The following is a 16,743-nucleotide window of genomic DNA, read 5'->3' on the forward strand; positions in this document are numbered from 1 at the left end:
CGGGTCCCCCCCCCCCCCCCACTCGCGCATGTGCTCTCTCTCGAAAACAAAACAACAACAACAACAACTATGCAGTCGCATTGAGTGTAGCAGGACAATGAGAAGCCTGAGTACCGCGGCGAATGCATCTCCAGGGAGTGGTCAGAAGTATAATTAGGTAGGCTGCTATCAAAGCAAAGAATTTTTTGAGAAGAGAAATTAGTTTGTGATTTCTGTTTTTCACCATCATTTTCTCTATGATATTTGGCCACAGTCTCAGTACATACTGTCTCCAGGCGTTTACTGATTTCTTCTGCTCTTTTCATCCTCCGTGTAGTGGTATGTATGTTAAATACAAGCATGCTCATACATTTGTTGTATGTTTATGAAGCCTAGGAAATCTTTCTTAAAGAGGGAAATCACTTATTAAGGGCCGGATGATATCTCCCAGGGCTGCACTAGAAAATTGGGCTTCCTACATTGCCACGGAATAATGTGGTTGAATCGTTACCCCGTCCCCTCCCCTCTTCTCAAGGCCGTCTCGGTCAGCATATGAGGCAGGACGTATAACAAATGTTAAATGCTTTTTAGCAATCAGGTTTAACAAAGGGAGACCTTTTTTTAACCATGGTTTATTGTAAAGAGATCAAAACATGTACATCAGCGTTTCCTCAAGCTTGCTTCAAAAAGTATGGCATGTTTATTCTTCCTGAACATAGAAGACATTTAACACGGAGATCCAAACCATTGTTTCAAACCAAATCTTCGTTTATTTGCTTCTGTCTGCCTATACTCACTATCAGAAATGCATAATAATGCTATTTTTCTGTAACCACTTTGGTCTAAAGCTTTAGAGTGACATGTTTTTTCTGATTCTGTTTCCTAGCAAATGCCAGATGTTAATGTAAGCTGGGATGGAGAGGGCCCAAGGCAGCTGCCCTCTATTGACATTTCAGTGGCTGTGGCAACAGATAAAGGTTTAATTACACCAATCATAAAAGATGCTGCTGCTAAGGGTATACAGGAAATTGCTGACTCTGTAAAGGTATGTCTTAAGAAATACTGTGCTTTCAAAATGTTAGTATTTACTTTCTCGTAAAGTCTTGACATGACCTAGTCACACTGTGATATATTTCCAAGTGATCATCAATTGTATATGAAAGTTTTCAAGTTTTTTTCCAGGTATGACCCACTTTAAGAATATTTAACATTCAAAAGTTCAGAAAAAACATACAGATAAATGAGGATCAACTATATTCAAGTTACAGGTGAATGCTTTATTTCCCAAAGTCTAGAATTCAACTCTAAAGATGATATTTTAGATGGTTTTAAAGTTAAAGCTGAAACCATATTCCTATGAAGGTGGTAATGGAGAGACCTCACCGTTCACGGTATTTTATTCTTCAGAGTTGATTTTATTCATTTCCTCTCTAGAATTGAGACTATTAAAAGTACTTAATATTCCAGAAGCAAAAGTATGGAATTTTTCTTGAGTTTCTTTAAAAGCAGTTTTTATAGCTCCAATGTGGAGGAGTCTGATTTCCCCCAAAATATTCCATTGAATTGGCAGGAACCCAGGCAGTAGGTCAGCTCTGACAACCACTATAATTTCCAAAGGTACTTTTTGACAGAAGTATCATGGCTCTTACAGTGTTAGAATTGAAAATTTCAGATCATTTAGATAACTGATTCTTTTCTTTTTTCATTTACCAAAGACCAGTTGTATGTATAGTGGATGAACAAGTTATAAGGAGGAATTAAAAGTAGAAGATAAGATTTCTTTGGAGAGCTGACAGTATGTACACGTGTAGATAAACTTGCCCAAAATACATGAACACAAATTAATCTGCTTTTAAAAGCACACCCTTGGAATCTTCGAGTTAGCTGTAATTAAGGGTAACCTTAATGGAATAGACATTTTTAAGTCTTCATTCCTCTTTGAAAAGATTTGCAGTGTGTTTTTATAGGTAAAAATTTAATAGATAAAAAGAAAAAAAACCTTTTTTTTAACTGAGTTTTGCTATGAATTTGACTGATTGAAAAGTCAAAGTAATTAGATTGGTTTACTAAGATAGTTATGTGCCTTTGTTCATCAAAGTTTTCAACAACAAAGAGAATTTGTGTATTTTAGTGTTCTTGTGAAATTCAAATAAGGTTACATTAACTATAGAGTTAGAATTTCTTATATAATCTTTATATATTTTTCTTATTTTAAATATGTGTATATTTTTTATATTAAATTTTTAAAATTAACGATTTCAGGAAGGTTCCTTTGATTTTGAGCAATTTATTAATTTTCCCATGATAATACATAGTCTGTTCCTTGTATCCTGGAAGAACCTAGGTTCAGTTGCTAAGGAGGCAGTGTAAGCACCCTTTCCGCGATGGGAAAGGTAGTCTTAACCCTTCAGAATGTTCCAGGCCCTCTCTGTTGGTCCTCAAGGCTTTCCTCTAATTCCCAGCAATCCTTAAGGTTTACTGTGCTCTGGCTACTCTGTGCTTCCCATTCTCCCTGCTTCTGTCTCCCACCCTGCTGTCTATGATCAACACTCCATTCTCTCTTGTTCTTAGGATATACCAGCCATTAGGCTAAGCACTTTATTTAATCCTGTTAGCCCCATGTTATAGTTGAAACCTTAATTTCCGCATTTCGAAATTGAGGAAACAGAGCTTTAGTGCCTTTAGGAAATTTGCCCAAGATGATACTTCAAGAAAGCAGTAGAAGTGAGGATTTATTTAAATCTGGGCATTTTTCAGTTCAAGTGCCACTTTCTTAGGCCTTCTGTGGCTTCCATAGCTGAAGTAGCTTCCTGGCATTACCCTGTTTTACTCTCTTTATGCAGTTGAACAGACCTTGAGGTTACCTTGTTTATTTGTGGATCCTTCTCTGTTCCCTCTTGTCTGACATTGAGGATCTTGTTCTTGCCATATAACCAATTCTAAAAGAGTACATGGAAGATCATAGATGCTCAGTGAACTTATTTTTTAAATTTTCAACAAAAAATTTTATTGAGATTAATTTTTCAAGGAGTTTGTGGGTCTCTGGAATTCCGTCTGTGGACCCAGGTTAAGAATACCTGCACTAAATTTTTACTTCTTGACCCTCACGAACCTCAAAGATGTCATTGTGTGGTACTAAAGGCGTGCTTCAGCTGAGTGAACGTTTGTATTCCCTAAATATAAAGTAATACAGTAACAAGCCTCAGATCCTATGTTTTTCTTAATCATTAATTCTAGCAGTCTTAAAAAACAGGCAAAGTTTTCCTCTGTTTACTCAGTAAATTGTTTTAATGAATTAGTAAGGAATGAGACGTATTTTAGAAATATTTGCTGGTCGTCTTGTATTACATCCTTTCAGCTGGAGGCTTCAGGTAACATGTGCTTTGATTTTAAGTTTACATTGCTGGGAAATCCCAGTGAGAATTAGGAATTTTCAAAACCAGTGATCCTCCTCAGAATTATTCCTATTCAAAGCTTTTGGAGTTCATTGGTAGGAATATCCGGCGGATGCGTTTAGGGTCTACAGAGATTTTTTTTTTCTTTTCTTCTCTTTTCTTCTTCCTTTTTTTTTTTTTTTTTTTTAATGTGGGCTTGCAATACGCTTTTTTAAATGAATGTCTGTGTTATTTGTTTTTAGCCTGGTAACTCAGCAGGATTGTTGAGATCATCTGCCTTTAAAGAAATGCCTTTCAAAGTTTGTGTGATACATGCCTGTTTGTATCATGTGAACAGTCACATTGCTTAAGGCAGAAAAACACATTTGTAGATTGTCCTCTCTATTTCTGATAGTTCAGGGACCACACAAGTCTAAGTTCATCTTTTCAAATTTTCATTTTGGATCCAAGTAATTTTATAAATAACTGCATCCAACTGGTATAAACATGTAGTTGTCTCAACTGTCAGAAAGTCACAGTGATATGTTGAGATCATTTTTAGACTTTTAAAGAATGTTTTATTTTTCAAAAATTAAGTCCTGTCTGGTTTAAAATTTAACAGTTGTCAACGGTGATTTGTAATTGTACCTATGTTAGCTGCATAGTACAGAAAATTAAGCCTCAGATTTATTTCTTCTTCCCAAATGACTATAGTTTCGTTTTTCTCTTCCACTCATAAATTAGTTCATTATTAATTTTTCATATGTAATGACTCAACCTCCGTTCCTTTGTTTTTGAAGCGTTAAAAAATAAAAATTAACATAAGTTGCTTAATTGCAAGTACGAATGAAGGAAAATTTACTTAATGTCATTCTCAGTGTCATCTGTCGTCCCCTCTGTTAGGTCTTAGAGATCAGATCTGTCAGTTCTTAGAAATCAGTTTTGCCTGTCATGTTACAAAATTACTACACTCTTCTATTTCTCGTGGCAGTGCTAATTGGACTAGCTCATTCAGGAAATGCCTCAGCTGTAAATCAAGAACCAAGAAAATGTTTATGTTCTAGGGCTTTGTAATTCCACTTCTGAAAATTCATATGAAATGATTGAAAAACCAGTCAACCAAATTAAAACACTGGGGATATGACTGAACCGTGGCAGATGTAGTCTTTAGAATGTTAAGCAGACATTAAAAAAACATTTATAAAGACGAACAACACAAAAGATGCTTATAATATTGAGAGTGAAATATAAAATCCTACTTTTTTTTCCACAACTGTCTGAAGTTACATATGTATATATATGTTATATGTGAAAAAGAAGCAAACGCTGAAAGATGAAAACTAATATGTTGGTAGTGAGATTGTTGCCATTGAACAATTATTTAAAAGCTACCGGGTTGAAATGGCTTCTTCTAATACTGTGTCTTGTAAGAAAAAACTCTACAGGCAAAATAAATTTCACTTTATCTGTAGAACACACTGAAACATTTTGCATAGTAATGGCGTACAGGGTAATTCTAGTACTTGAAGAATTTTTAAAGGGAAGTAATTTTTGTAGAGTTTTGATTTACATCTTTAGCTTCTCAGACTATCTGTGCTCTAACTTGTTCATTTTTTAATTGTATTAGAGAAAATAATGTCAAATCGAGGCCCATGAGAGATGAGCGCATAACCTCTACAATTAATTTTAAGTGACAAAATCAGCTTGTAACATGGTGTTGATTATCATGCTGTATTTGTGTTTTTCTTTTCCCAGGCTCTATCAAAGAAAGCAAGAGATGGAAAACTGCTACCTGAAGAATACCAAGGAGGATCTTTTAGGTAAAATTTAAACTCTTAATTATCAGTAGCGTGAAACAGGTATCAGACCTAGGAGTCTATGTTTCATTTATTTTTTGAAACACTTTTTTTTAATTGAAGTGACCTATCAGGCCTTGTAGGAACGCATTAGGTTCGCTAGTTAACCCATTCAGGTGTTCTCAGAATGACATCTCGGTTCGGAAACTTCAAAAAAATATATTTATAAATACAATACATTTATAAATCTCAGCTTTTCTACTTGTGATCTCTTATTTTAAGGTACTTCGGAGGAAAATATTAACACTTAGACCCTTTAGTTAATCATCAGCTCTATTAAAGTGTCACTTATACACGGTGTAATATATGGAGTACAGCCTGAATGTTTCCAAAAGTGGAGAAACCTGTGTAACCAACCAAAAGCAAGATATAGACCATTACCAGCATCCCAGAAGCTTCCCTTTACCCCTTCCTAAGTATCCCCCTTGTCAAGTAATCACTCTTCTGAAAATCATCACTGTAGTTGTTTTGCTACCTTTGGTCTTTATATAAATAATATATATTCCTTAGTGTCTGACTTCTTTTACTCAATATTAATGTTTGTGAGATTAACCACGTTGCAATGTGAAGCAGTTACTTATTTATCATGGCATTATATACTTTTTTATAGTGTCTTGTGTAAGTGTGCCCGTATCCCTTTTACTGCTGGGTGTTCATCGTTGTTTACAGTTTGATGCTATTACAAATGATGGCACCGTGAACATTCTTATTATTAGTGTCTTCTGGTGAATATATTTGTTGTATAGACCTGCAAGTGCAGTCCCTGAATTAAAAGCGTTAATGGATACTGCCAAACAATTTTCCAAAATGGTTATACAAATTTATACTTCTAGTAATGGGGTATGAGAATTCTCATTGCTTCATATTCTCACCAGCACTTAGTAATGTTAGGCTTTAAATTGTAACAATTCTTGGGGTGTGTAGTGGTACTCTTTGTGGTCAGGGAAATGCAAACTAATGATATTGAATACTGTTTTCATTTATAGCCTTTTGAGATCTGGTAATGTGTCAGATAAAGTACCTGTTGATGATGTCTTGTGTCCATTTTTAAAAATGATATGTGGGGATTCTTATTTCCAGATACACAGACGTTATAGGATACATATTATTTCAAATATCCTTTCCCACTCTGTCCCTTGCCTTTGGAACTTTCTTCATGGTGTTTTTAATGAACACAAGTTCCGAATTTTAATGAAATTGTTTATTAGTTTTTTTTTTTTTTTACAGCTGATACTCTTTGTTTTATATGTGGAATTATTGCCTATCCCAGAATCATGAAGTTATTTTTCTGTGTTATTTTCTAGAAGCTTTATAACTTTTCACATGTAGATCACAGTCCATTTAAAACTGGATTTTATGTTGGTGTGAAGATAAAGGTCAAGGTTCTTTTTTTCCTCCCATATGGATATTACACTGACCCAGCATCACTGATTGAAAAGCTTACTCCATAGCACTGAGAAAGGGACGGCGTATGTGTTTGGTCTGTTCTGTGTTCTGTCTTCAGTTGGCCTATTTGTCCATCCCTGGCTCGATACCACTAAGCTATAACTTTTGATATCTTGTAAGGAAAGTCTTCTAATTTTGTTCACCCTCGAGATTTGTCTTTCCTGGCTCTTTATATTTCCAAATAAATTTCAGAATCAACTTATCACTTTCCATATACAGACACATACATAGAAACCTTGCTGGAGTTTTGTTTTTTTTTTTTTTGTGGTTTTTTTTTTCCTTAAGATTTGATTTGTTTATTTATTTATGGAGAGAGCAAGCAAGCATGAGTCGGGGGAGGGGCAGAGGGAGAAGGAGAGAGAGAATCTCAAGCAGACGCTGCACTGAGCACGGACATAGGGCTTGAGGTCCCATGACCCTGAGACCATGACCTGAGCCCAAATCAAGAAACCTTGCTTGAGTTTTGATGGGATTGCATTAAATCTTTTGATCAGTTTGAGGATTCAGTCTTTACAGCATTGAGTCTTCCAGGCAATAAACATGGTATAAACCATTGTTTATGTAGTTCTTTGGTTTCTTTCAGTTCTGTTTAATAATCTTCTATACAGAGGTCTTATATTTGTTTCATTAGATGTCTTTCTTAATATTTGGCTTTTGCTACTACTATAAATTGTATTGTTCTAAAATTTCATTTCCAGCTACAGCAACCTGTATATAAAAAATGGATTTTTTATATTGACCTTTTTACCTAGTGACTTAGCTAAATTTATTTATGAATCCTACTAGTTTATATGTAGAGTCTTAAATTTTCTGTGTACACAGCCAGTTCATCTGGGAATGATGACTATTTTATTTCTTTTTTCCAGTCCTGCTTATATGTTATTATTTCTTCTTCTTGTCGTAATCCACTGCCAAGGACCCCCAGTTCATGCTGAATGAATATTAGATACACTATTGATATGTGTGTTATTTTTTGATACTGTTGTAAATGGCATCTTTGTCTTTGGTCGTTGAATAATTTGGTATAAGGTTCTGTGTCACAGTTTTGTGGTAGAGTAAAAACATATGCTTCCGGGAAAGGGTTCCTTGAGGACATGCCACTTTCAGAGCTTTTTGTTTTCCCCTAGTATTTCCAACTTGGGCATGTTTGGCATCGACGAATTTGCCGCGGTGATCAACCCTCCTCAGGCCTGCATTCTGGCTGTTGGGAGATTCCGACCCGTGCTGAAGCTGGAGCAGGACGAAGAGGGGAATGCAAGGCTACAGCCACACCAGCTTATAACCGTCACGATGTCCAGTGACAGCCGAGTGGTGGACGATGAATTGGCTACCAGGTTTCTTGAAAATTTTAAAGCAAACCTGGAGAACCCTATCCGACTGGCCTAGTCCTCCAAGATAAGGAGTTGGTCTTTGGCTTAGTTTATTGTATAGCTGTTACCAGAACCTACACTAGAGGAAAACAATTAGGGACAGAACGTGAAGGGGGTGAGTTGTTATTTATTCAAGGTGAAGAGTTTGGCCCGAGTTGTCTTCATTTTCAGTTTGGGTTTAATGGTGTAGAAATAAATAACAAACTGTCACTAATAAAAGAGAACATTTGGTTAGATCCATTTTTAACCTCTGGTGCTGTTCTAAAGCGGAGTTAAATGAAATGTTTGGCTCATTTGAGCATTTTAGACTATTTGAGAATGTATGATAAACTGTAAAATTGAAAAATTGTTAGAACTGATTATGTTGACGTTAGAAGTGATTTTCAAAGAGAAGCCCATCGATTTAAGCAGAGGGGCTTCACTTTTTATAAGCACTGCTCTAGATATACTTGAACAATTTAATATGTACAGTTTGTTCTGGATAATAGTAAGTAAATAAGGATCACATTGTATTGGGGGTTACGACAACATTATTGACTTTTTTATGTATATAAAGCCATAGGTCTTAGAGTGGTTTCTAGCCGTCTTATTTTTCACTTCTCTGACACTGTGAACTTCTAAAGAGGAAGAATTAAAAAGTCAAAAATAAGAGAGAGAAACCAAAAAAATGTGTTTCAGTAATGAACTATAATTAAAATATCTAAATTTTCTGAAATAAACTGTTCACCTTCATATTAACTTAGAATATGTTAAATTATGCTATTTCCTACCAAACATTTTAAATTAGTGTTACTTTAAACACAAAATGTTGGGGGTTTTTAGTGCATTTTAATCAGGTTTGTATTGTGCAATAAAATGTGAGAACATGTAAAAATTTCTACTGTATTTTAAATGTTTGGACACAGAAGTTTAGCGAAACATTGAAGCAGGTTAGTGATTTGCTTGGAACAGCTTGTAAGGAGTTCTACAGGAGGAAAGAGAATTTAAACTTGACATGACATTAGGGAAATAGAGGATATGGAATGTAAAACTTTGAAAGAGAGAGGAAGGGAGAGCTTATGAAGTAGGCAAGAACTCTCCTTTTTATTCCATCAATAGTATGACATTTTCACTAATTATTGTAAAAGTTAGAAGAGCTTATTTCTCTTTTTTAACAACTTTGCTATAGTTGGCACATTAACTATTAGGTGGTAATTTAATTAACCAGTCCCATGAAGGCTTGTGTTCGTGTCTGCTGCCAGAAATCACCAGAAAAAAAACCCATGTGGTACAAGGTGTATGGTATGACAGCACACTACTTAGGCCCGAACCAAAGAGCTTCTAAAACAATTAGAGCCCCAGTATATCAGTTGTTAAGAATGTGCTTAACCCAATTACTCAATTTCAACAAGCTGTTTTTCCAAAGTAGTCTTCAAAACGTTTGTTATAGTAACAGTTACACTGAAAATTATAACCAAATGCTATTTTCAAAATAACTTTTATAAGTTACATTGTTTTCAGTTTTAACTGAAATTGTGTTTATTCCTAATTTTTTAAAAAGATTTTATCTATTTATTTAGAGAGCATGAGCAGGAAGGCGGGGCGGAGGGAGAGGGAGAGAGAGAATCTCAAACAGACTCCGAGCTGAGCACAGAACCTGATGTGGGGCTCGATCTCACAACCCTGAGATCATGACCCGAGCTGAAATCAAGAATCGGACACTTAACCAACTGAGCCACTCAGGCATCCCAGTATTTTTTCCTCATTTTTATATCTGAGGAACAGAGCACAAGATAGCCGTAAATAAGCCTTGGCTTAGAGTTCTGTTTTCCGTGGACCATTTGCATCGACGGGAGTACATCTGTTTCCCTACTGGTGGGATGGGCGCTGAGCCCCACGGCAGCCTGCCCTATTGAGTTGTGAGCTGCATAGGAGAAACGCCGTGTACATTTAAGACATTTTGATTTTTCATGGGTTGACCTCTCAGCTTTTGGTACAAATGCTCTTTCATTCTGACTAAAGCATTTTCTCGAATATTTATACTGATTATGAAAGGAAATTGCCATATCACTGATTGGAGAAAGAAGTATGGTAAACTTGGTTTGGGTTACCATAGAAAACAAACTGTGCACTGCACGGGCAGTCTCCCTCCCCCATTTTATTTATTTATTTTTATTTATTTATAAATATATATATATCTTATTGTGTATATATAAAATAGATATTTATTTGTAGTACTGATAGTTATCACACTGAGAGAATATAAAAATTAAGTTTTATATTTGGTCATCTTTTTTCTCATTTAAACAGGGAAAAGGAGTAAAATATCGGGAAGACTTCTCAGGAAAAGGTGACACACATTTCAGTTAACACTTAGGCATGAAAATAAATATCAGTGAAAATTAGAATTTATAAATCAAATGGCCCTACTTCTCCAATTACAATTTCTAGTTGATATTTACTGGTCGAGTTTGTTCACTATTTTGTGGCATCAGTATACTGCTCGCCCAACTCTTTTGTTTGAAACATTCCAGTCCACATAAAAGATTTATACAGACTGGAACAAGTACCTTACATATGGTATCAAATGGAACTGTTTTTTTTTTTTCTTTTTTACATTTTGGACTTAATTTCACACTAAATTGTGTAGGCCAGATCTTTGAGCATTGTGGTAAAGTAAAGCTAGTTTTCTAACCTTTTAATTGAAAGATAGGTGGTGCTGTGAGTTAATGGATTATAGTTAGAGAAAAATTAAAATGGCATTTAAATCTTCATGTTCAAGGGAAATGTGTCCTCATTGCACACTGCCTCACGATGGACTTTGTCTCCGGTGACATGAAGAAGTAAAAGAACCAAGTATGTTGCAGGTAAGAATTAACCATTAATTTAAATATGACCTGATTAATGGGAGACTTCTGTTGAGTTTTGAAGAAGGAAGTAACAGTGCAGAATTGCTGTAAGGTTAGTCTGGTCACAATGTGCAAGGCAGGTCAAAACAGGGTGAGGACAGCAAGCAGCAGGAACCATCTGGAAGCTTTTGCATTAATGAGAGCATGAGTTGACTAGATTCTGCACTAGGTCAGGGGACTTTAAAGAAGGGAGAAAATGAAGAATATTGTACATGTCAGTTTGCTGTGGTATATAATGAATATATGGGGCGGGCATGTATGATGTGGCAAGAATGATGTAATTTCCCGGGCCAGAACACAGTCCCCCATGGCCCGTGTCACCAGTCTCCAAGAGGTTAGTTATGTACGGCTAATAGTATATCTCCATTTATACTTTTTATAAATGGAAAAAACAGCAGTCTTCCAATAAAATAATTTTAAATAGTTTTGTGGACTTTTTTTACATTGTATTTTCTAGTGCTTCCATTGGTTTCAGCAGATGGGGACAGGCGCAGTGTTGGAGGAAAGGTGTGGTTTGTCTAGACTTGTAATATTGAATGAAATTATAAGGCATAGAGATGTGTTTTGAAAAACGATGATTAGCTTCTGTTAGTAGCAGTCTTTTATTTCTTTGATTGTATGTAAAGCTTACTTTCACATTTTATCACTCATCTGAATTTTTCCAACAAGTTTGAGCAGCCTTTTCTTCCTAGGAAAGTGGATACTTTTAAACCTCTAACTTACCCTCTACTACATATGACATATACAACTAAAGGAAACCTGGACTTTTATTAAAAGTTGAGAAAGTATTCACAAAATCATGAATTAGTCACGATTTGCCTTTATTCACACATAAAATAATTCATTTTTTCTGAAATTTCTTGATTTATGAAATTATTACTAAAGAATTTTTATCAGTAAAAATTGGTCTTTTTTTAATTTAATTTAATTTTTTTAAGATTTTATTTATTTATTTGTCAGAGAGAGAGAGAGAGCACAGGCAAGGGGAGCAGCAGGCAGAGGAAGAAGCAGGCTCCCCGCTGAGCAGGGAGCCTGATGTGGGATTCGATCCCAGGATCCCTGAGATCATGACCTGAGCCGAGGGCAGACACTTAACTGACTGAGCCACCCAGGCTTCCCTTAAAATCAGTCTTTTAAAGAGAAGGCCATTGTGATCAGGTGAAGTATTAGTCATAGCACTTTATAAAGCATAGAGTATTCTATAAATGTGAGTTGTTAAATGTTTAATCACATAAATTGCACTTATTCTATACTTCTTTTCGGTGGCGCATCCATAGTCTGTCTGGTGTAAAGAACGGCATTTGTCAGGAAAGTATAAGATAGCACTTAATAAGTTACTGTCCTCAACGGAACTGCAGATGTTTAGTAAATACTTTGTTGCCGGAGTTTGCACACTTCAGTTAAGGACGTTTTAGCTTGCTTTCAGCTTTATCTATAAATTACTGTGCTCTTGGTAAAAATTTCATTTCTGTGCCTCAGTATTCTTACCTAGAAAATGAGGAAACAGGAGGGAAAATTAACCATGGTAGTTGCTGATCTTATTTAGTATCTTCTTGATTCTCTAAGGTGGATATATGCGACTTGAACATCCATCCTTGCGAGGCAGGGCAGTGCAGCAAACTCAGAGATGATGTCATTTGGCCAGAGGCACACAGCTCAGGTGCCATAACTGGGATTTGAACCCAGGGCCGTGCAGCACCCAAATTCAAGCTCGCCGCAGTGCATTGAGAGCTTTGCGGGTTGTAGTACTGTGGCTGGGATAGTTGCATATTAACACACAGCACTTTCCACTTGGAGTAACTGTGGGTCCCACTGCTCCGTCCTAACACGGATGGGTTTACTACATGAGTGCCCTGAAATCCATACAGTTTTTCCATTGTAGTTCTCCTGGGGTCTTTCTGGTAATTGTATGCAGAAAGTGCTGAGGGATTTTCGTTTTTATATGCACAACTCCTATTAACCTGAAATGCTGAACTTAAGTATTGTAACTTCTCCCTCAGAATGGAAGGCTTAGAAAAATATAAACTTAAGAAAGTAGGGGCTTAGTTCCTCTGGGGATAAAAACATGATATATAGAACATTTCACTTTTAATAAATACCTTAGAATCTGGTCCAAGTTCAGAAGCAAAAGTAGTTACCCCATTTTCCCTTTGGAGGCTCCAGACTTGTGTGTGGACACCATCTCGGTCAAGGTCCGATCTCATGTATCGACCTTATCAGTCAGGGACCACTGGTTGCAGTTCACTGGCAGAGGCCGTTGGGTTGTTGAGGCCAGATCTGTCCACATTCGCTAGGGAAATAGGAAGCGGCCCTCAGGGCACAGGTGAGCCGGAGCCACTGGGCTGGTACACTGAGGGGGTCAGAGTGCCACAGTGGGTGGGAGGCCTGGAGCACACGGGATCTAAATAGTGAGCGGGCCATTCTGGACATACGGCAGCGGCAAAGACACCTGCTTGTTCCTTCATGCGTCTTCTGAGAAAGCCTAACATCATTCTTGCTGTAAAAGGAGAAATGCTTAAAAGAATTCCCTTTATTGTCAGAGCAGGCATTGAAGGGGGAATTTGAAGCTGAGAGACAATGTATTAATACCTGGCACAATAAGCCAAACCAGGAAGGCTGGGAAATAAAGTGCGAGGTCATTATTTGAAATTACACCAAGTAATAGGACAGCTAAGACAGTCATAGCAGTCTATATGAGACCTGCTTTGTGGATAGAAAATCTATCTAAATGAGAGGTAATAGTGAAAATATCGTCACTTTGTTTCAATTAATTCCCCTGTTCCCAGGTAAGACAGTTATTAAAGTGTGAGACAGAAGTAAAATGTGAAATTCAATATTCATTCAGTAGCCGTGAGCGTCTCCTGTGCCTCAGCACTGAGGATTTACAGCTAATGGCCCTTACCCTCAAGCAGCTTAAACTCCAGATAAACGATAGGCAACTCAGTCACTTCTCTGTTCCAAGTATGTGCATCAGGCCTGGGTTGAGAGGTAGACTTCCTAGAGGAGGGACCGTTTGAAGCAGGTTTTTACTGGTTTTAACCCACCTCCCTTTTGTCTCTGACTTTTGTCATTTCAGTAGCCAAATATTTAGCACCTTTTATACACCTAACAAGTATCAGCAGTCCATTTTGTATGACCTTGACCCAGTACCTGCACATATCCTTCTAGTAACTTTAATTCCGACAGAGCTTAGAAACTTAGTTGGAAGCAAAGCTACTCTGTGGGCGGTTTGTGGGCAGAGAAAGTTTTACACCACTTTACCTGCAAGAAAATGTTCTTGCCAAGGTCATCATGCCTAAAGAAAGTTAGGTTAGTTTAGGAATAAGTGCTCATGCCCTGTCTAATTGAAATATATTTTAATATTACCTCCATTCCCTTACCTCTTCTCCAGCCTCTGCTTTTTTGAATATGTATGTGCAAATGCCCTCTGATAATGGGGTAAGTCATTGGCCAGGACAGATACTTCTTTAGGTATCTTCAGGCTCACTTGTTTCACATCTCAAGGGACCATCTGTTAAATTTATTTTCAGAGAATCATGATCGTCTTTGGGCTCTCCAGCTAACTGAGCAAAACGATAGGAGCAAGTGAAAATCAAGTTTAATTTTTACCATTCAGTACCTTTAATGCTAAGTATCAAATTAGTAGGTTCTGAGGCCAATTTCATTCGCCCACTAGCACCATGCAGCCTCCTCTCTCCCACCTCCCAGTTAACTTGATTTCATTACTTAATACATTATGCAATCTGTGGGCATTTCATTTTGACCCTAAATCATCTATTAATTACTGGTAAATTAGTAAGAATGTATTTTATCTCAACCTGTTAATTTAAATGCTAATCAGAACTAAGTTTCCAGGTATTCTCTTATACTTTTAATGCTTTGATATAACTTCAGAAGAATGAAAATATATGTTAAGTTTTATAGATGTATCTGTTCCTGAAAGCAGACTCAAACCCTCCCTTTAAAAATTTCAATTTGGCCATTTTTCAGAAGCCATTTTTCCTTTATGCTGAGACTGTATGAGCCTATGAATTGGGCAAAGTGGAAACTCAGTATTCATTGGGGGATAAGACAGGCTTTGGTACGTGTATCTCCTCATTTCCTGAAGGAATCCTCATGACTTGCGGAAATATTAGAAAGAATAGCTTCCTAAAATGTTTTAAAAATGGACAAACTGATAAAAGAAATAAAAATATATTAATAAAGCCCAAAGTATTCTTTTACTTGGAAATCCTGTACAGGACTTTCATTTTCCAGGCAGATATTTTAATATGATTTTTCTAGTTATTTACTTAGTTCTCATTAAGTAGATGCTGGCCTTTTTTCTCTTCTTCCAACTACACATATGCTGACTGTGAAAATATAATATGATTGGAATAGCTAACTTAACGTGTTCCACGCATTCTTCCAAATGTTTTGTAAAGTATTATTAACTCATTAATTCCTCACAACTGCCCGAGATAGGAATCAGTCCTATTAGTACTTCACAGAAGACACATTAGGTAACATGTCTGTGAGCAGACAGCTAGCAAGAAGTGAGGGCAGGAGGCAAGGCGGGCAGTCTGGCCCCAGAGCTTTGCAAAAGAATCCTCTTTTTAAAACCTCAATCTGTTAGGAAATTCTGGAGCTGAGCACATGACAAAGACACGAGTTGAGGAAATGCCTCTGTGTTGATATAGTGAAAACAGCTTATCGAACTCAGTAGCGTCTCCTACAGAACATCATACACAAGTCTGGCTAAAGCCACAGTAATCTGACGGTTAGTGGCCTCTAGATTTTTATATTAATGAGTGACGTGTTCCTTTAATCCTCTGATTCATGCAGGGGTGGGTTAGTAATTAGTCAAACAGGAAGACACCTCCATGTTCTTATTTACAGGGCAAGTCTTTGAGTGATGACCAGAGTTCTTTAATTTTTCTCTGAGATAACAAGTTACAGAAAAAGAACTTATCATTTAAAAAAAAAAACCTATAATAAATGTCTTTGTACTTGAAAGTATGTGTTCTTTCTATGCAGATAATAGATAAGATACCAGATACCAGGTAAGTAGAAATGTCTTGAGTTTTCCCCCAATTGCCTTGCAAGTGTCTTGGATATGTTTTTGTTCGAAGTATTACCACAGCAGCCCTCATTCCTGTGATCACCTGCAAGGCTATTAGTTCAAAATACGGAACACGAGGCTCACATCTTGTAGGATTCCTGACTGATTGGATTTCTCACATCTTACCTCCTCCCAATCCCCGAATGTGTGGTCTGACCTTCACCAAACACACTCCTTTTTTTAAGGGCCGGGGGAATCTTGCTGGAGCAGTTCTGTGCCTAGGTTTCAAGAACATACTGACGAAGTAAAAATGTTGACATTTGTCAAGACTCATCCATAACGTTATGCTGGCTAGAGGATGAGTTCTGAGGCCAGTCTCCCTTTCCGGTGGATGGACACCTATCTGGTAGCAGAGTCCTCTCCTGTTTGGAGGTCAGAGAGGTCTCTCTTGTGTATTTACATCTGCAATACCGTATATAAGACATTCAGAAGCAACTGATAAGTTGTTGAACACTGCATCTGAGACTAAAGATGTGCTATATGTTGGCTAATTGAATTTAAATTTTTTAAAAAAGCAACTTACGTGAAGACTCCTTATCTGCAATTGTGTTTTTTTAATAAATGAAAAATTATACTCTTTAAATGGAGGACGGCTCTTCAGCCAAGGTGTCTAGCTCATGGTACTCAGATAATAACACAGATATTTGGTGGGCTTTGCTGCTTTTGCTTTTTAAGAGAAAGACCATTAAGAAGAAGGTGAGGTTATGGGGGTAGGATTAACAAATGGAA

At 36.8% G+C, this 16,743-nt stretch overlaps 1 protein-coding gene and 1 long non-coding RNA gene across 2 annotated transcripts in view; both read left to right on the plus strand.

Moving 5' to 3' along the window:
• PDHX (pyruvate dehydrogenase complex component X) overlaps positions 1 to 8,893 on the plus strand; it is a 62,347-nt gene extending 53,454 nt beyond the window's left edge. The window contains exons 9-11 of the mRNA XM_008686816.2: positions 866 to 1,024; positions 5,109 to 5,173; positions 7,783 to 8,893. Of these exons, the coding sequence (XP_008685038.1) occupies positions 866 to 1,024; positions 5,109 to 5,173; positions 7,783 to 8,041 (483 nt within the window). The 3' untranslated portion in view covers positions 8,042 to 8,893. The remainder of the gene's footprint in view (positions 1 to 865; positions 1,025 to 5,108; positions 5,174 to 7,782) is intronic.
• An 817-nt stretch (positions 8,894 to 9,710) lies between these two features.
• Positions 9,711 to 11,334, plus strand: LOC121104757. The gene is made up of 2 exons (XR_005837082.1): positions 9,711 to 10,354; positions 10,787 to 11,334. It is a non-coding gene; the product is annotated as an uncharacterized LOC121104757 (long non-coding RNA).
• The last annotated feature ends 5,409 nt before the right edge of the window (positions 11,335 to 16,743 follow it).

Source organism: Ursus maritimus, unplaced genomic scaffold, assembly GCF_017311325.1.
Source record: "Ursus maritimus isolate PB19 unplaced genomic scaffold, ASM1731132v1 scaffold_23, whole genome shotgun sequence".
In the NCBI taxonomy this organism is placed as follows: Eukaryota; Metazoa; Chordata; class Mammalia; order Carnivora; family Ursidae; genus Ursus; species Ursus maritimus.